At 38.9% G+C, this 21,545-nt stretch overlaps 1 protein-coding gene across 9 annotated transcripts in view; it reads right to left on the reverse strand.

The window, feature by feature from the left end:
• Nucleotides 1-21,545, reverse strand: part of elavl4 (ELAV like neuron-specific RNA binding protein 4) — an 88,641-nt gene that overhangs the window by 15,267 nt on the left and 51,829 nt on the right. For all 9 annotated transcript variants that reach the window (XM_008407866.2, XM_008407864.2, XM_008407865.2 and 6 more), the window contains 2 exons: nucleotides 17,649-17,752; nucleotides 14,081-14,234 (listed from right to left, as the gene is read on the reverse strand). In XM_008407866.2, the coding sequence (XP_008406088.1) occupies nucleotides 14,081-14,234; nucleotides 17,649-17,752 (258 nt within the window). The remainder of the gene's footprint in view (nucleotides 1-14,080; nucleotides 14,235-17,648; nucleotides 17,753-21,545) is intronic.

A 21,545-nucleotide genomic window follows, 5' to 3' on the forward strand; every position in this document is an offset into this window, starting at 1 on the left:
AACATTTTCTGTTATTTCGGGTAAAGTAACGATTTTGTATTAAAGGATTAGTGTGCGTTATTTACCAACATTTAGTGGCAACGAAGCTTCTCAATCTGAATCCTGGCCACGGTCTGTCTGTATTGAATTTGCATGTTCTTCATGCATACATTGGTCAACCTTAACTGTCCTTAAGTGTGTAGATTAATAGTTGTTTGTCTTGTTTATCTCTGTGTTGCTCTGTGATAGACTGACGACTTTTTCAGGGTGCACGATGCAATGTAATGTAACGATGTAATGTAAGCGTAATATCAACATAAAGATGCCATCCTGAGTAGTTGCCCATATCACCCGTATCAGAAAACGCCACTAGATATGATTCACTTCACTTCTCAATTATTATGCATGCTGTTGTTTTCCTCCTAAACAGTAGGAGGTGCCATTGAGAACATAATGCTGCTCCACAGTACGACTGGCAGCAGAAAAAGACTTTTATCAGTTCATTTACAAAGATAATGTTGATCAGAACTTAAGTGAACAGATTTTACTCCTGTACACATAAAAAAAAACAATGCATCTAGATTTTTTTCAAGAACTGAGTCTCATCCTAGCTTCGTTCCTCTCATCCAATTTAGTTTATCTCCACAGCTCTAGTTGCATAAAGAACATGTTTTCTGCCACAGTTCTGTTTTAGAGCAGATGCATCTTTTTAATATTCCTCCATTCTTTTAACTCAAAAACAAATTTTATTTGGACAAAAACACACAGTGGTGTACCGTTAAAATAAAAATAGATGTTTTAAGTAGGATAAAAACATTTAGTGATTGAATGTACTTTATGTTAAATCTGAAATATGTAAAAGTGCTCCTAGTTATGGAAGTTAGCAAAATTTCATAAACTGATGTTTAGAAATGCCGTCCTAATGCTTTTCTTTAAGTGCTTTGGTTTTATGATAAACTCTTATTGTGATTTAAAAAATTAATAGTGGCCAGCTTATATTAGTGCATATAAAACAGCTCTGTCGATTCGCTTTATTCATTTATTTGAACATAATTTCTTGTTCTTCTAAACACCTTTCAAATGAGCACTACTCTTTGAGATTTTTTTTTAAAGTCAGCAAATCCAGCTTTGCATTTCAGTCACTGATCTTACCAGAGCTGAGCCAAAGTATTTTAATTTCACCTGTTTGACAATTTCATTAGCTTTCCACTGCAAATTATTTTGTTTCTTTCCCACATTTAAAGATTCTGGTTCCCTCTCCTCTGACAGGCTTTCACAATTTCCCCTCCCCTCCCATTTTTATTTATTTTTTTACCTTTGTGCCAACTCGGTACCTGTACATTTTAATTAGGTTGTCACAAGCAGAAAATAACAATTCTAATGGGATCTGCACAGTGCAAACAACTACCACTGCTGATCCAACTGATTCATTTATTTATTACAGTTTTTGGCAAGTGTGAGCAGAGTGTGAGGTAAAATTAGGGGCATTGCTGTCTCTCTAGAGCTCCGTTTGGGCGACAGCCATTTACTGTTCTTGTAATGGCCATTTGTAGATTATTAGATTTCTCCTAAGCGCTAAACACTTCCCCAGCAGCACGTTTCTCCCTTATAATTGGAATCAGCACAATTTCACAAAAGTATTTTGCTACAAGACACTTGGACACTCCAAGAACCTTGCTCAAGGGCACCTCAGTGTTAGTTAAAGGAGCAGAGAGCGCTGCTCATATTCTTCCTCCACTGCGATGAGAAAGAAGAGAGGACTCTGTATCGTCCTTTAATCCTCATACTTGTTTGGCCTTGAGCTCCTCCTAAGCTGGTTCTCACTGGAGGCCCTCCAGATAAATGCTTGGCATACAGATGAAGGCCCGGCACAAACACACACAGGAACGCACGCAATTATGTTGCGACTTGAAGAAAAATGCTGCTAAGCATGAAATGTGAAGAGAGGACTTGCGTTTAAGGTTGTACAAAAAAAAAGCACACAAATGTATCCATCTTATGTGACATAGATCCACATGTGAACCATTGACCTGCAACACGAACTGCATAGTAAGGAGGTGAGGGAGTCAAAGTGGATAATAAACCAGGATTTTTGCTCCACATTGAGTGTCCACTCACATACCTGATCATGTCTCTTTTGCATTTCCTTGCTTAGCTTTGTAATAAGGGCATCCTACAGCATGAATAATGATAAATGTTAATTAGGAACGATGTACGGCTTAAAGATCCAAAGGTCTTGGATGCATGGTGATATACTTTTACACAACAAGGAGAAAAGGTCGAACTCGTAATTTTTGATTAAGACATTCAAGCATGTTGGGCACTCTGCATGGAAAGTACCCACAAAACTCCTCAAATCGTCAGAAACTTAGACATGTTTAAACTTTTTCTATAACCTCAGAAACATGCATCTTCTACACCTTTATGCAGTTTTCACTATCTTTTGTGTTTTTCTTGATGGACTGCCTTTCTGCCTTGTTTTTGAGCTGCTACCTTCCTTAGTCAGAAAACGATAAAACAAAAATAGCCAAAGTTTCCATAACCAACTGCAATCCAAATTGAGTGTATTCCCTTGTTGCTTACTGCCATCTGAAACACATGAGATTGTGCGTGGTTGTAAGTGGAAGGAAAAAGAAGCACGTTTTTCAAATTGTTCTACTAATAAAATCTGAAAAGCATAGCCATGTATATTGATGTCTCTGAAAAACATCCAGTACAAGCAAATGCCTTCAAAAGACCCCTGATTAATAACTGGAATCCATCTGTCTGTAATTTTGTCTCGGTATAAATACAGCTGTTCTGTGAAGTTCACATAGGTTTGTTAATGAACATTAGTAAAGAAACAGCATCATGAAGACCAAGGAACAAGTTTTACAGCATCATTAGATTATGAAAAACTAACCCAAACGTTTTTTGAATCATCCATAAAGACAAAAGTATGAAACAAAAAACTGCAAGCGGGCGAACAGTAATCAAAGAAGCAGCCAAGAAACCCATGGTTACTCTGGAGGAGCTGCAGATCCACAGGTTAGGAGGAAGAATTGTTGACAAGACTAAAATTAGTCACCCATTACACAAATTTCACTTTTCTGGAAACAAAGCAAGTGAAGAAGGTTATCCACAAAAGAAGCAACCCCATATGGTGAATCACATGCGGTGGCTGCATGCTGTGATGGTTTTTGTCAGCAGCCACAAGAAACCTGGTAGAAATTGGGAGGAAAAGGGAAGAAGGAGCTAAATCTGGAAAGAAAACATGTTAGTAAGACTCAGAACTTGGACCTGCCAGTGCAGTAAAGGGCGATTATTTAGAGTCAGGGGAGCTGAAAACGAATGCCTGCCACACTTTTCAAATTTTTAATTGTGAAAACTATGTTATTCTCCAAAACCCTTCCTTTATCCAAAATAAATAAATAAATAAATAAAAAGGAGAATGCATGGCATTTGAAGACTATGCATTATAAACCTCTAAACCCACATGTTGAACTCTGTACTTTTTCAAGCTTCTCACCATCTCGATGAGCCCCTTTTCTATCTAGTACTAGGGTTACATATCAGTTGCATTATACTATAACATGTCAGGTTAATTCAGATCCTTAGAGTTCGTATCTTTTAAACTCTCTTTTTTTCATTCATTTTTGTTGAAGCAGGCCAATCCCGATTGTTCTTGTAATGTTTCATCGTCGCTCTCCTGCAACTCGATGTTGGAGGTGGAAAATAATTTGTCTCTACTGAAATTCAGGTTTAAAACAAAATCAGTTTGTTGCGAAGAAAAACAAACAATTGTCGAGATCAGCTCAAGGTTCAGGGCGTTGCGTTGTTTGCCTAACATTTCCAAGGGAAACTTGCCTTTGTACTGCTGAACCCATTTAAACTGCAAATATTGCAAACATGCATAGTTTGAGCCAAATTTTCAACAAACCTTGCCATTTTCAGGGAAACTGATGGCTCAGAGGTTGTCATTTCCCCTAATGATAGAAATTTTGAAAACTATAATTCCAGGAAGCGGAGGGGGAGGAGAACGCTGCCTAAAGCGAGCAGGCAAATTACAGACTAATCCAAGAGATCAGCAGGAAGAAGGCTTGATATGATAAGACTACCTGAGGAGCTCTGTAAAGGAGCAATGCCAAACGGCAAGCATTGATGCTCAGAAGAACTGATCTGAGGCTGTTTGAGGGACTCTGCAAACTAATAATGCATTTAGAGCCATCAGTCTGATTTACTTTAGTTTATTTGTCCGGCAAAACAAATTTTGCAGTTTTCCTTAATCTCTTTGGTTTATTGCTGGGTAATTTGTCCCCATCCTCATATTAACAAATAATGTTTTTACTCAAAGGAAAGTACACACTGCCTCTATTAGTATTTATGCCCTAGTTAGCCATCATTCTGCTGCTTATTTCTGCCATCCACAACATATCAAGGGTCAAGAGGTCAGTTGCCTAGTGAAGTTTAATTAGCTGCATCTAAATTTAGAGTATGCATGTTTTACTATATTTATGTTACAGACTTGAAATGAATGCACTTACTGTAATGCCCAAAATGGAAAGATGGACAATAAGTGAGTAAAGTTTTGCTCATTTAGAAGGGTGTTGGACCGTCATGTTTAGGCTTGACAGCAAATATTTAAAATGTAGATTCAGAGAATGATTTCATATAACATTAAAACAAATATACACCGTGTGCATTTTCAAAACAGAGTTAAGCAGCTAGAAATGGGGGTTTACATGTTAAAGGCTGGCTATTTATATACACTGCTCAAAAAAATAAAGGAACCCTTAAACTACACAATATAACTCCAAGTAAATCAAACTTCTGTGAAATCAAACTGTCCACTTAGGAAGCAACACTGATTGACAACGGGGACCCTCGTCGGGTCAATCAGTGTTACTTCCTAAGTGGACAGTTTGATTTCACAGAAGTTTGATTTACTTGGAGTTATATTGTGTTGTTTAAGTGTTCCCTTTATTTTTTTGAGCAGTATATTTTTCAAAGCTGCCATATACACCATTTTCAATTGTTATGAAAATGGTGTACATGTCAAACATGACTTAGAAGAAGTAACTTTGCACTATAGTCGTATCTGATGCCTTAACATTTTAGTCATTCAATAGTTTATTTGGTAAAATAGGTTATATCGCAACAATATACCAATACAATGCTGGAGGCAGAAAACAAGGCATTCAAAGAGTTTATTTAGTTAACTTCAAACTTGGATTACACAATGATGTTTGTATAAAATGTACAAGTCAAATTAATCTTGGACAATAATGGAAGTCTAGTAATAATGGCAACATACTGCAGCATCTAGGATTAGATCTGACTGTTTTGTTTAGGACTTTGACTAAAACCAAATGAAGCTCAAGTTATAATCACTGAACTGCTTTGGATTAAAAAACAAAACAAAAACAAACACAGCTTACAATATTCAGTTTGTCCTGCCCTGTGTTTAGTTGTTTTTGTTTTTTTTACATACCCTTGTCATGCTATATTAGTTTATTTTCCTCCTGTTAAACACAACAGCATAAACAAACTAGGAATCTAAAAAGCCAAATCCTCTGACTGTCCTTTCAAGCAGCCCCAGAAGCCTGGCTCTACTTATCGAGCACCTGCCAGCCATACCGCTGACATTAGAGCACAATGTACTTACTAAAGTACAGCAGTCTGTCTTTCTCACTCACTTTCTCCCCCCCTTCTCACTCTTTTTCTAGCCTCCCTTTCCTCCACAGTAATCAACAGGAGCTTACGTAACTCTCTCTACCTGTGCTTATCTCTCTATAACACACACCGACAGGCACATTGTCTGCCTTACTAATAACACGCCACCTCAGACTAGGGCAAGGGGAAACGGGAGGAGAGAAGATGGGGGGGGGGAGACGAGGAGTGAGTACCGGGGTGGGGAAAGGCAAGACTGAGAAGAAAAAAGGGAGAGAGTGCAAAAAGTGGAGACGGGGAGTAAAGGAAGGAAAGGACAAAAGGAGAGAGAAGGTGACAGAGGAGAATGTAAAGAGGTGACAGAAAAAAGGATGATGATGAAAGGAAGCTGTGCTATTCTTGCTCGCTCCTTCCCAAACAAAGCCACTATTTCTCTAAAACCCACTATCATTTCCCCAAACAGTGACTGACTGACAAAGAGAAATGACTGCTCCTCTGAGAGCACCGGAAAAAAAAGGAGAGGTGAGAAACCTGGCTGCCGGGTAATGAAATACGCACACTTTCTGTTTCCCTTTTCAAACACACACACAGACCTTCATCCATCTAGTGAACTCTATCCTTGTCATCAGGGCCACACAATTAAGAAGACAGAAACAAGCATGAATACGTGTGTCTACAGCTGAAATATTGTTGTTTTTAGGGGGTATTCTGCTCCTTCGTTTAAGGACTTTTATCTTTTATGTAAGAAACTACGGCGTGCCAACTATAATAAATAATTAAACGGACCTTTCTAGAGCAATTTATAATATGGCAGAGTGAAAAAGAGACCCTCTTCCTGCTGGCTTCTAATTAGAGGCAGAAAAACTGCAATGTCCTTGTTTTAAGTAACATTAGTGAGCCTGGGTACAGATGGCATTTGAAAAAGCAACGCGAGGAGAGGCGAAGAGACTTTGAAGAGTGGAGGTGCCCTGTGCTTTAGCCTCTGTCAGAGCACAGCTCCAACCATCTGTCTGGTGTGTGCATATGTAATTACTGATACACATAACAGTATGAGTTTTCTTTTTTTTGTATGTGTGTGTTAGCTTATTGCAGAGATGACATGCACTCCAATGATTAAAGGAAAAAAAAAGGCAGAGATGGAAGGGACCTCTCCACTCATTTTACCTTGACCGCTTTGTTCTCGGATACTTGGCCAGACAGAGTGGTGTCATTATTCAAACTGAGAAAGAGGAGAAAAACTACTACATGAGAGTGATAATAGTCTTTCAGAAATCATTTTATATCTGACTCACAACCACAAAATCCAGACGCGGATCGCTTGAAAACCGAAGGAAGCGAGAGTAAACCAGAGAGCGCGGAGACAATGTTCGCGTGTTCACGGCACTTGGAACAAGCTTCAGGTGTAATAACATTCAATTCTGGTTAATCATATTGCGATACAATACTTTTAGGACAATTTACTACAGATAGATTCTGGAAAGAAGTCTACATATATAAAGCAGGATTGGAAAAAAAAAATGTCCAAATTTGGCAAAGTGCGTAAATAAATCCTAAGATTTTCATAATATTTGCATTTTGCATACAAAGTCGTATTTGATTTATTCACAAATTAATTGCACTTAAACAATGAATGTGTTCTTTTAATAAGTGCTCAGACTTTACAGCTTAATCCCAGATTTTGTGTTTAATAAACTTTAAAGTGATTACAGTAAAATGTTTTGTCCTGTGGACGCCTATAATCATTTATCCCAATATTAACAGAGATAAACTGTCCCTAAACGAAATACTTCAGTCTACTCCAATACTCCAATCTAAAAATAAAAAAATAGAATAAAATGAATAACTTCTTAAACAGATTATTTAACATTTTGCTTTAAAGCAGCTTTTTTATTCATATCTCAGTCAGATCATTTGTAAATGATTTACAAATATTGATACTCCCTTTTTTTTCTCCATATTTTCTGCTGTTCATTTGTGGAGGTGTAAGCTAATTTAGTACCAAGGTGACTATAACAAGTATTTGAAACAAACTACACCTATTAGCGGCACTGGCAATGATCACGGTGAGCTGGATTTTGGTACGAATGCTTACAACTTGTTTCCATGGGAATCCTTCCCATTAACACCTTCCCTCTCTCACAAAAAAGAATGTGGTTTCAGCCTTTTCGCAGTCAATCCTTACACAAACTGAGCAGCAATTTAGTTTCACATTAGAGCTGTCGTTTGCAGAAGCCACGTCTGCAAATCGATTATATTTGCAGCCATTGATCAGGTAAGCACTGACCTCTGCGTGCATACAGGTCCGGGAGGAAGAACTGCGAACAGTCCGCTATTGATCGGAGGCTGCCGCTTATTTTTTGTCTGTTTCAAATTGAGGCTTGCCTACACCAGCTGGAAGAACACTAAATCACTGCCTGACTGCCTCCCTGAAGGTTAGAGAGACAGACAGAGGAGGGAATCTGGCACTATTTGCACCGATAAAGGAGAGAGGAAAAAAAATATGCTTATCCATTCAGAGGCAATCAATACTCGGAGGAAGAGAAAGAGGGAGGGTAAGGAAAAGATGAAGAGATTCTCTTGTCAAGTCAATGTTGCACTCGCTCCCTGAGTCTCAAGGGCAATTTGGCAGTTTTAGTGGATTTTGTTTTCGGCATGCCTCTGACTGTGAAAGATGCTAAGAGTGATGCTCTTTAAGATGCTTCTGGTGTTTGCGAACAGAAGAATGACTGCAGGGTGCATCCTGTTGATGAGGAGGTCATTTAGAGAACAGACTCTGTGTTCCCAATTTAGCAGAGCAGGAGCCGCGGATCATCAGCCCATCTGCCAATGGTCACTGGAGAGCACCCCCATACTTCAACAATGCTCTGTAGCATTGCTTTAGGTTTTATGTCTGTTGGTGCATCAATCCATTCTGAAGTCTCCCATATCAGTCAACTGTGTGTCTTTCATAGGAAGTGTTGAAAAACCAAACCCAAATTAGATTTACTTATTCACAAAATATGCAGAAACATGCCAGAGAGAATAAAGTTTTAATTACTTTGTCTTCTCAAGAGACTTCTATAAAATAGTCAGAATGGCGACGCGGGCATCGGGTCATTTTGTGCACAATTACCCGAGCCCCAAAACAAACTGACGAGGAGGACAAAGCTTGTCATCGACTGCCTTTTCCTCCGTTTTCCTTTATTCTTCTCTTTCTTATTCAGTGCTTACATTTTTGGCAGTCGCAGGAGAGTATTAATTTGCAGCCCATTTCTCTCTTAATGGCAGTGAGTGTGTGGGTGGGTGTGTTTCTTCTGTCTCCACAGTATCAGAGAGAAGAAAAAGATGAGTCAATGATGCCAGCATACTACTCTCAGGGCCGCTCAAAGATCCTCCGTGTTTTTAATCACCAGCAACTCTAACATCTAATTAATCATTAACATTTCTCCTGCTGATCCGCGGCCCTCTGGGGGCACCTAGCAGAACATCCCTCTCTCACATTATCTTCATTTGTGCGTGTGTGTGCATGTGCGGCGAGTGTGTGTTTCACTTCTGAGGCAGGTGGATTGGGTGGTTGTTAGGGCAGCCGTGACTGCAGGTGGGGCTATTAGTATGCTGGAAAACATCTCCTGCTCTGCAGCAGTTCTGACCAGCGGCACATGCTAACGTCGGGATTGTGTTGTCGCCAGTGACGGACAGGACTGGACTGCATGAGGCAACATGAACAGACGGAGGAATAGGATATTTCATCTGCCTGTTTGTAAAACCTTTATGAAGCTTCACTTCTCAGCGCAGCCGTCCAAATTGGAGTCCCAAAGCAGTTTACAGGGGCTACGTCTCTTTCTTTCCAAGTTGAGTGGGAACGTCTCAAGATCTGGTGGCTGCTCGCAACATTTTGAGTTGCTGTTGCTGTTCTAAAACTATTCAACAGGTGGAGCGAGAGTAAAAAAACAAAACAAAAAAAAACCTGTAAAATTTCTTCTACAACCATTCTTATTATTGAAAACCAGTCTTGCGTTTCAATGCCGTAGACACATGCATGCAAGCAAATAAAAACCCAGGATCCACTTTCTTCCCATATAAATATATTTGTAATTGAACCTACAGTTGAGTAAGGACGCCACATATTTTTGGGTAAGCATCAAACATGAGTTAAGCCACATTACTACATCATATCTATCTATCTATTTTATCATGAGTGACATGGTAGTTTTGATTCTGGATCCCTAACCCAAGTACACTAAACTCGTGGAAATCTGAATGCCGGATCACAAAGACCTGCCAACAAAAATGAGGTTTGATTGAATGCTGGACTTTGCGGTTTTCTCACAGTATAACAAAACTGAACACCTCAGCCAGGATTACAAGAAAGATAAAGCTAATAAATAAAGCAAATAAATAAATAAATAAAAACATAGAAAGAAGCAATTGATAAACAAGAAAAAAAAAGTATTTTAAATATATTTTAAAATGTAGATGCTTAAAAATTTAAGATGATTCTTTAACGCTGTAGAAATATTAATAGGAGTCCACTAGCATTGCCAAGTTCCTAAAAGCTTTGCACAAATATAAAGTCTTAAAGGTTAAATGCATTTTCCATTTGATAAATTATGCCAATAAATATAACCTCCTGACAGATTAGCATGCTTTTAAAATTGGATCACTGAGCACTTTTATATTCCTGAATATAATTTAGCTTTTTTTTTTTTCCTTCTCTCGAATCATTTTCTTTGCATTCCTCCTGGTGTCACACAAAATTGAGCAAAACCACACATGAATGCACATCTTAAACTTAAGGCATTGCAGTAGGTAGACTGCATTCACTGAGGAAGTATTCAGATGTTAGATGTGGGTGGACACCAACTGGAATCGATGCTTAAATGTTAATGGATTTGGTTTCTTATAAAAAAAATATATTAAAAAAACCCATCCTGACTGTAAAATGTCAGCATGTGAAAAGAACCTGCAAGTGAAACAGGTTTTTTTTTTGTTGTTTCTTCTGATGAGCTCTCCCTTTTTGAACTGAGTGTTCATATTATACTCGCTGTGTGAATTAAATATTGCAGCATTTTAGACGGACATGTGAAGCCTCTTCACTCGAACACAGTCAAGAATGAACACAATGAATTATTGAACCTCTTGTGAGCTATAAATGAAATGAATGCTTGAAAAACCTTGACTTTGTGTAACCAGGAATGCTTGAGCTGAGCTGAGCTGGTGTATTCATGGAACGTGACCTGCACCATCAAAGCTTAAAAAAAAAATAAAAATGGATGTAAATGTGCTTCTAACAGAAAAATATGCCATAGTTTGGCAGTGGTAAGATGGTAGCATCTGTTGAAAATAGAGGAATAGGGGTTTTTACCTCAAGTCATCTAAATGTATTTCAAAATGTTTCTCCACTTCTATCATCCCCAGCTCTTTGTTTCCATCCTCCATCCCCTCATTTCCTGTTGCTCCCATAACTCTGCTCGTCGATGCCCTCTCTCAATTTTTTCCCTCTCTTTTTTCTCCTCTTCTCTTCCCCCTGCTCTGTGTGCAGAGGACAGGCGTACACTTCACTGCCAGCAGTGATTTATCCCGCTTAGGCAAATGAGTGTGGCTTACAGCATGTTGCTCCTTTTTCTGCTTCATCAGTACACATTGCGCATAACGCTGGAGCAGGTTGGAGCCTGTAGGCAGACATACAACCACTGAAATTGATCTAAGAGACATGCTGGAGGGGTTCCTCCGCAGCACAATGGGCTGATGTGACTCATTTGTGTGTTTTGGATGTAGTGCGGCGTGTAAATGGGGGTGCCGGTTTTGTAGTTTGTCCTCAACGGATACTCGTGTTTTCCACCACGGCTAAATTTGCAGGCTAAGGTCACTCATTGACTGACTAGCTAATCACTAGCAGCACTAGAGGTGGGGAAAAATTGGATTTACTATGCTTTCCTCATAGATTAGGAAAAAAATCCTTCTGTTGGTGAAAGATTGGGGATGCTTAAGAATTCAGATGAAGAAATGTATTTATTAGCTTGGTATAGTGAAACTGGATGGCACAACAGCTATGTCACATGGAAAACTATTGGGAAAACCTCGGCGTTAATCGTATTCAAGGACATTCCTAAAACTTTGGTATCATTTTTACGTGACACCACCCTCTTCTAACAAGCTAATCTCTAAACCATTTTAAGACCCATTTGAAAGAGGTTCCTACTCAAAACAACATTACTGAAAGTAAATTATGAAAATATTTGATATTTACTGATGAGGAAGTGAGCTGTTTTGCCCAATTTTGCCAGCAAATTCCATCTGAATCGGTCTAATTGTTGCCAGGAATTAGACTGCATCACACCATCTGCAGAGGGCTTCAGTATCCCAAGTAAAGCTGTGGCTTTATGAAGTGCCAAAGTTTGCATAATCACATTCTCCTACCAGTCCTTACTATGTCTGTATATGTATATATTTTATAGGGAGTGAAGTACGAGCATTTAAATATGACTGCATGTAAGCATGGACACATGCAGTGTGTGAAAGTAGAGCGATGAAGTTTGTATGCATATGCAAACATATAAAACGATGAAAAAACTGAAAACACATAAGCTAGACTAAGCTAGAGCAAAATAAGTCAACTGAAGATTATTACTAAATAGAAGACGTGTGGTTAGGTATCGAACAAATTAAACTTGGTAGGCTCCGTTAACACATTTTTGTACATAATAAAAACATTTTGTTTTTAATTCCTTTTTTTAAAAATTTCATTTTACATGTCTAACTAGAAAATAAATTCACTTATTCATCCATGTAAGAAGCCCAGATTCTTCAGGTTCAAATGTCCAATTGTTAATGGACGGAGAGAATACTATAAATATGTGACAATATTTGTTATAAAAAAATAATTGGGCATTTTTAGATAACCCTGATCATCTCTAAAGGGTAAAACAAATTACTTATAATTCTTTAGTGCTTTGGGTGCAACAAGTTAGGGGCCATCTTTCTATTACACACAACAAAATACTTAGTTTTTTACTCACACCAAAACTAAGTAGGCAATAGCTCAGTGGGCAGACCTGAGCATTTTATGGCCCATGGGTCACATTTTGTATCCTTGAGCGACAACTAGCAGGAAAGTTTTAAATCCAACAGGCACGGAGATGTACTTCTGCACCAAAATCCAGAATTGTTGCTTCTATTAAAAGTATATTTTTAAAGCCGGAAGTTATATAAGCAACCTTGTACAATCTTTCAGCTGAGCGATACAGAGCAGGATCTGTACCAGTAAACAGAGAATAAAATGAGAGATAAAGAAAGAAGTGTCAGCTTATAGTTAAAAAAGAGAGAATGATACAGAATGTAGGTTTGCACCAAGATGAGGACCCACGTATTCTTTTTTTAAATTTATTTATTTTTTTTTAACTGAAGTCAAAGTTAAAGTATTGAGCTCAGTTTTGTAAAGATTAAATATTTGTGTTAAATAAAAGTACAGTTTCAGTGTAGGGGGTAACCTTTTATTGATCAAATGCAAAGACTACTGTTATTAGATGAATAAAAGATATTTATAGATTATGTATACACAGCAAAATTGTGTCCATCCTACAATCGGGTCTTGTCATCAGTTACAGATGCTTCTGTATGACTCTGGACAAAAACATCTTCCCACTTCTGATGCGAAAGGCGTCCACAGATATGATAATTGACTATAGTTTTAGGTTACAATATGGCAGGGATGTTATCTTAGTTAGAGAAACCTCTTCACTTTTACAAAACAAGTACAGCGTATTCAGGACTGTTGTCTGCCACCAATATTGTTCGGTTCTAAAAGTTTGTTGGTTTTCGCTATTATGTTTCTATATAGAAATAAAAGACATTTCAAAGTCTGATAAAACAAAAACTTCAACAACCTGGGAATTTTGCTTTGGACAATAAATTTTTCTGATGGCATCATTATGTGTCTAATGTGAAGAAGCTTTGTGGGCGCATTATCTCTGTAAGTATCTGTTTTTAATGTTCATTTTGTAGAAGTATTGCACAAAGTGGAAATTATGTAATTTCTTTTCAGTCACATCGGCGTTCGATGGCTTCTGAACATCTGTGCGACACAGGAAAGAACATTTATCACAAACCCAATAGTGGGTTTTGCTTCTTCAGAAAATTTGAATATTCTTGTTAACTACAGAATTTGTGCAGATTGAATAGTGAAACTGCAACATGTCTGATTTTGCTGCAAGATGCTTTGCTTTATTTTCCCAAAGATGCTACATGCATAAAGTAAAAATAATTTCTGACTGTATCAAACAAAGCTTTTTCAAAAAAAAATTTTACTGTGAAATCGCAGCATGAAAAAAGAAAAATCACAAAAAAATAAAAAACTGACTTGAAGGTCCGATCAATAAGAGGATCCCAGTTTCATACTGATTGGTTAATTGAGCGTGTGTGTGTGTGATGGAGTCATATAGTTAGGATAAAAGAGGCGCTGCCCCATGGATACCTGTGACCTGGTCGACAAGGATACGGGAGGTGATGATGCGTCCGTACTGGGAGAAAAGCTGCTCCAGCTCCTTCTGGGTCATGGTCTTGGGCAGGCCGCTCACATACAGGTTGGCGTCACGGATGGAGGCTGAGCTGGGCCGTGCATACGACACCTGGAGAGGACAACAAACACAGACTATGATACAGGATTTTAATGAGTGCTCAACATATTAAAACCAAAGTTTTAAATGTACTGATCTTGTGAGAATGTGTGTGTTCTGTGATTGGAAACGGCTGTGGATCATAAGATCCACAGGGAGGAAAATGAGACTTTATTTTCCTCCTTGCCTTGGGGATTATCATTGTTAGGAAAAGATTTAGCTGCTTTGAACCCCAGAGAGGAAACACTTCTTGCCTCAGTCAGTTGTTTGCAGGGGAAGGTATAGGAAACTTAGCCCTGAAGAAAAAAACCACAGGTGGCTCTACTTTGAAAAGACATCTCAGGATAACAACAAAAGACTCACTTTGCTGTTTATTTTTGGCATTATTCAGAATGCAAAAGAAAAACATTGATTTCTTAGGCTGTTGTATATCCTGGTTTATTAGACAACAAAGTCATTAGACCAATGCTTCATACAAATTATTCCATTCATTTGATTTTTTTTTCTGGTGAGTTTCCACCATATCTTCTCCTTTCCGGTTGCGATGCATCATCAAATCCTGTTACTGCTGCTGCTGACTGAAGCAGCTTTACCTTCTAGTACTTTCATTACCCCTGACAAGCAGAGACACAAGTCATCAAATAAGGTGAAAATCAGACAAATATGCTGGATATGCTGCCGTATCCTTGAGCAACAGCATGGAAATCTTGCTTGTGAGAGAATAGGATTGGGAACAGCTGGCTTTCCCCAAGTCTCGCTTCTTTTTTCACACATTTCCCTCTTCAGCCTATCTGCTCAGCTCCTCTGTCTTCTCCTTCCTCCCCTGCAGCTCTCTCCCTTTTCCCTGCCTGGTTATTTTCCATCGGCTTCCTTCCTGCGTGCTGCCTCACTAAACCTTTCCAGAACGTGTCTCTTTTTATCCCTCCCCTCACTCCCTTCACTCTCCTTTTTTTTTTTTTTTTGGTTTTTCCTCTTTTCTTCACTGTACAGCTCTCCCTCATTTTCTCTCCTTGTCAGCCAACTCCAGATGTCTAATCCATCAACACCTCCTCAAGCTGTGAGCAGCATTGTGCCGTGCGATGCATGTGTGAAACAGGAGTGTACGTGCGCTGCTTGTGTGCAGGAAAAAGTTTGAAAAACTAAGTGTGAAGATTAAAGTAATCACAAAGCAATCACAGGCGCGCGCTGGATAAACGTGTCTCAGATTGTGTGCACACGTGTCACTGTGAGCTCCTTGCACCTTCGGTGCGCAGCTTCCCCTCACACCTCGGCGGGAAAGCAGCACCGCTGACAAAAAAACGGGAGGTGTCACGACGAAGGAAGCTGCATAAGTGAAACCCAGTCAAAGGCACATTGCCCGGGAGAAAGCGACTCTCTGGACTGAGCACACTGGCAGCGAGTGGGAAGGGTGTGACATGAAGAATGACAAACATAATTTTAGAATTACTGCGCTGCCTCTTAATTAACCTTGCTGCCTTTAGGGGGGGAAGAGGGGGTTGAGTCTGTTGTGGGAAGAGACGGCAAGGAAAGAGGGTAGTGGGAGGAAGGAAATTAAGTGTGAAAGAGTGATAGTGTCAGATGGAGATGTAGTGTTGTCTTCTGTCATGACAAAGAACCTCCTTTATCTCGGGAACAACTTGAGGCAGTGTCTTGCGTCACCGAGAGTGTAAAAGAGAAAAATCTGTTAACGCAGACTGTAGCACCGTGCAAACAGCCTTAAACTTCCATTTTTATCCACTGAAAACACACGTTTTCACTTACTTCTCCATGTTGACTGCTTCGCATTGTACGCCCCCCCCCACCCCACACTTCTTGTATGTGCTGACCACTAGATGGCAATTACATGCCTCTGCTTTTAAAGGGCTTCAAACATTTTCTGAACTAAAATAAGAATCCGAGGGCCTGTGCTGAGACAGAGCCCAACATCAGGCTTGTCATGGAGAAAATAATAATTTTTATAGATTCAGATTTTGCTTTGTTGTTTTTCATTTCATTCTGAATATTTTATGACATGAAGTACCATGAAGGTGTTAAAATATATATTTCTATGGTGGTTATAGTGTAACCAGGAAAAAAAAACCCCACAGTGATGCAGAAAGGAATGACGAAAGGTTTGCAACAGTCACAAGCTTTTGTACAGAATGAATGGATATAAACTCACGTCTCCATCTATTGATAGATGGTCAAAATGAGGAATGAATGAATGAACAAATTTGTTCATTCATTCAGTAGGGTTAGGGCAAGTCGACTGATGGATGAATAAATTTAATTTTCAAGCAATTGAACAGAGATTGAATGTCTAAATGCATAATTTTCTTTCATACTCTTTTCTCGCATTTGTCCTAATCAATCAGACTCAATACCTCTTTGTACTTTTCCAGTCTGGCCAGAGCAAATTTCACTAAATCTATTTGAAAACACTTGCAGTAATAGGCAGATTAAGTTTGTGTCACTTGTTAATATTACTGTAAGGCTCCTGAAACAACCTCCGTTAAGTGCCTTTAATCTCAGCTCAGATTTACATGTTATGTTTCACAGAATACCTGACGTCCATTGCAAACATGTCGACTCATTTCGAGTCTCGCAAATGACAAACAGCGACGTAAAACTACTGACAGAATCCTTCACTGAACAAAGGCCAAGTCAGGCTGTTTACACCATCAAGGGAACGAAGGGAATCTCTGTGGGATTTCCCGCGTGCAAACAAGATAATCCCATCCTATTAGATTACATTAGACTGGACTAGACCAGATTAAATAGGATGACAGAAAGCGAGAATCCAGGGATTGCAGAAGAGCAACAGATTACGGCCCCTCTTAACTGCAACACATCAGCGGGTGCCGCTCACACGGGGATATGAGATGGGAAAATTAGATCAGCTTCGTGTTGTGACAGCAGCTGCAGAAGAAGTGCATTCAGGTCTTTTCTTTTTTTTTTTTTCTTTTTTTTTTTTGCAATAAAATGTATTTGAATGCAGGACTGTGCTGGTTTTGTTTTAGACCTATCCATTTTACCTCGTTGACAAGCAAAACGCCGGGCTAATTATCCTGAAAAACACTCGGTGACGAAACGGGCTTAGAGTGAAATGGATGTTTCTCCTATTTCACTCAATGATATCTGTATAATTTCACCTTTACAGTTTGACATTTAGGAAGGTAATTAGCACATCAACCACAGTCACAAGCTATTTAAAAGGTGTCACTTTGATTTAGATGGCCTTTTTATTTCTCTTGGCTAAAGCACATTAATCCAATCTCGCCCGGCAGCACATTCTATTCCAGCATATCGGAAAGGCCTCTGAGGCAGAAGAAAGAAGCGTTGCAATTTAGCATGACCTCCATAACTTTGTGAAGCGCATGCTAAATAAGTTGACTTCCTTTCTTTTTGTGACCCAGATGTATATAAATGAAGACGGCGTTAAATTACCTTGATTGTTTTCGTTTGAAGTCTGAGTCCATTTAATGTGTTGATGGCTTTCTCTGCATCCTTTGGGTCAATGTAGTTGACGAAGCCGTAGCCAAGACTCTGCCCTAAAATTAAAAAGAAAAAGATGGAAGGCAAAGTTTTATTGTGACATTTTTTTTATTGTGACATTTTTTTTTGTTGTTTCTCTGACATTGAGTTTAAAACTGTTGGTTCAGTTCAATTTATGTTGGCAAATTGTCAACATTAAACACAGGAAACAACAAAAAAGGTAGCAATAAACAAACCCATAATTTACCAAAAAACATGAATAGGCTGAAGCCACAGCCTTTACTTATCTACCCTGTTCATTAACTTAGCAGCTTATCATCATAAAAGATATCTTCACACAAATAAACATACATGTATATACATGTATAAATACACATCATTTTTTTTACAAACATGATTACGCAATGCATATATACATCTACATAACATTATAAGATTTTATAATTTTACATTTTAAGGCTTTTAACCTACATAATTTTTGAATACCAGAAGGAAGACTTCTGTTCAGTGCTTTATACATTATTTCCAATATTTAAATGGTGCCTCATCATCTTGACTGAGACCTCTGTTATTGCTTCTTCATTTCCTGTGAACCAATAATCTGAAGAAGGAGCTAAGAGAATTGCCATTGCAAAAATTATTTCGGCACATTTGTAATTTAAGTGACTAACTCTCGAAGGTAGAAACATTTAAAACTCTTCGTATTGGACTCATGAGCTTCAGTTTTCCGTATGTGGTGGCGCTATTTGTAAAACATAATGGCTCGCTTTGAGTTAAAATAACAACTTGAGCTGTGTGATGAAAGATGTAAAGTATTTTGTTAACGTTATTGCAAAAGAAAAAAACAAAAAAAAAACAAATCCCACACCTCCTCTCCTCCAGAGTAAGAGTGTTTTAAACGGCGGACTCCCTCTGAGAGCCAGGCAGGCCTGACATCTCTCAGTGTTTCCCCTGTGGATCAAGCCTTTCAACAGGCTTAGGACTTTTAAAAGCGGACGCCTCCAGCCATCAGAGGCTTTCCTCTGCCGATTTTCAGCAAACACCCCGCCATTCACTAATGCCACACACAAGCTCCAAGATTCCCAGGCAGTTCAAGCAGAGCAGCATGTGCATATTCACTGCTAATGGGAACAGACAGCGGTTAGTCAGAGACAAAGTGAATCACAAAACATGGAGCATGGCTCTTTCACAAAATAAATACTTTTGGGCTATGGATATCACAGCGCAGAACAGCTCAGTAGAGAGAAGGGGAAGAGCCAGAAGGGACTTGTAGTCCTAACATCAAACAGCTGATGATTTTTCTCTTCTTCTTCTCCTCCTCTCCTCCCTCTTCTCTGCTGGATTAACGGTGGATTATCAGACACTCTATTGTTAATTAAAAACCTGCCATCCTGGAGAGACCACTGCTATTTATATCGAGCCGTTCTTCGTTCACTCTTCCTCTTGGACTCTCGGCTCACTTCAGGTGTTGAGTTTGGCAGTTTAAAAATAAGTCTGAGAGAGCCGTCCTTTCAGCTTCAGGTTTTTATTAAAACATGCGCACAGGAGCAAGGGAGAAGAAGGAAAAGACGCGCATAAAAATGGACGATTTGAGAATAACTGTTGAAAAGTCGTGGATTAATGCATGAATTTAGAATTTGTTAACAAACAGGATAAATGAATTTAGGATTGATTTGTTCATGGTATCTACCTTCTCTTTACCTGTTCAGTTTGTAATAAAAATCCAGATGAGAGCTGTTGAGTCTTTTGTCCATTACTTTGTACTTTCTTGGCCCTTTCTAAAGTTCTTTCTCCTGATTATAAACATCACAAAGTTGTGGACAGATGTTTACGAAAATCACTCCAATACACCAACAATGCACTGGCGCAGATATCCTGGAGCTGCCCAGTCTGGGATTGTCACTGTTTTGTCTAAAAATATCCTCATTATGTTACTCGGTAGTGACATGTAAATGATACTGGCATATATGCTTTATTTATGCCTGTATGTTTTATGAATGGGAATAGTAGATGAGGATTTATTCCTTCCCCTGGAAGTTTAACACCCTGTAGAGCTGAAAAGACCAGGGTGGGGAGCTGGGCTGGCTGGCTTAAAGTAAAGACGGAGGGAAACATCTGCCTAAAGCTTCAGACCAGCCTACATCCAACACTTCCTGCCCGTGGCTCACAGTAGGGGTCCACTGGCAGACAATCTGCATTCACATGAATGAGTGGGAGATGGTACAACAACAGTGGCAGATGTACACACATTCGCACATCTACTAAAGAAGGTGCAAGGAACCATTTCAAATTGCACTGTTGACACTAAACCTTTTCCAGCTCTGTGACAACAGGGACATGGTTAAAATTGAAAGTACAATGGTCTCTGAGGACCAGAGTCGTCAGCGCAGCCTTTAAAAGTTTAGTCTGTTTCAGCCCAGGAAACATTGTCATTATAAGCTGATTGCAACAAACTCTGATGCAGTCTGACACCTATCTGTCAGAAATTCTTCATCAATTTGAGCTAATCTAGGTTGTCTATGTCTATATATCAGACCAGGCGGGCCAGCTTTTATTCCCCATGCACATGAATATTCCTTAGATAGCCATTACAATGCTGCCGGTTCACTGTTGCCTTTTCCGTAGACTATTTTTGATGGACACTGACCACTGTAGACCAGAAGCACGGAACAAAAGCTGCAGCTAGAGTCAATTTCGAAGAAGAAATGGCCTTCATTGTCCCCAAATATGGAAATTCAGATGCAACAGTGGCAGAAAGATGCGCAGATTCACACAAATAGATCAAAAGGTGTTGAGAATATACATAAAAAATACAAAATTAACCATAATAATAATACATTCTACAAGAATATACCACTTAAAAACTATTGTGCAGTTATTAGAAATAAAAACATGGGATGTGCAACTGAGAAGAATTACTCGAGCATGTGTATCACACATTGAAAACTAAAAACTGTTTACAATATAGTATACGAGTGCAGTACAGAAAAACAGATGTGCAGTAACAGCAGAAATGTTATTTAAAAGTGAGCGAAACGGTGCTGTGCTAAAGACAGCAGGGATGTAAATACATTGATTTGGTTGTAATGCTAATAGAGTAACAGCTGCTGGGAGGAAGGATCTACGCTACTGTGATCCTTTGTGCATTTGTGATGCAGCAATCTGTCACAGACAGAGCTCTCCAGTTCAGCATCAACGTCATGCATGAACTGAGAAACGATGTCCATCAATGATGTCATTTTAGCCAGAGTCCTTCTGTCTCCCACTACATGCTAAATTCACTGTAGGAAACTTGCATATCCAGTCTGTTTGGTGAAATTTAATTCTTTGAAAATGGTATAATTGTAAAAGATAAGAACCACACCGATATTTTATAATTACAGAAATTATGGCTGCATCTGAGGCAGCGTGAAGCAGCTAATGAAAAGCCTTAATATATAGCCTTTAATGGGATTTTAGCTAAAAGAAAACCATCCTCGTGCTAATCAATTAGCTGAATAGATACATTAAGTTATATATTTTAATCATCAGCTGAATGGTAGGACTCGAATGAAACCTTGCTCTTGAAAATGGCTTTTTAATGAGGTGAGATAGTGACTTGTTTTTGATTTGTTAGCCCTTTATGAGCATCATTTACAGCACTGGTGACGAACTCGCTTGGCAGTAAAAAAAAGCTGTTTTTTATGGGGGAAAAGTTTTAGATGTAAATACATAAATGCACCAATGGTACAGAGGTTCTCAAACGGACCATGTGAAGTATATAATCCCTGAGCGTACTGTAGGTTGTTAATGATAGTGTGTGTGCAGTTCAGATACCGCAACAGAGCTGCAGTGCTTTATCACAGAGTG

Source organism: Poecilia reticulata, linkage group LG4 (assembly GCF_000633615.1).
Source record: "Poecilia reticulata strain Guanapo linkage group LG4, Guppy_female_1.0+MT, whole genome shotgun sequence".
Taxonomy (NCBI): Eukaryota; Metazoa; Chordata; class Actinopteri; order Cyprinodontiformes; family Poeciliidae; genus Poecilia; species Poecilia reticulata.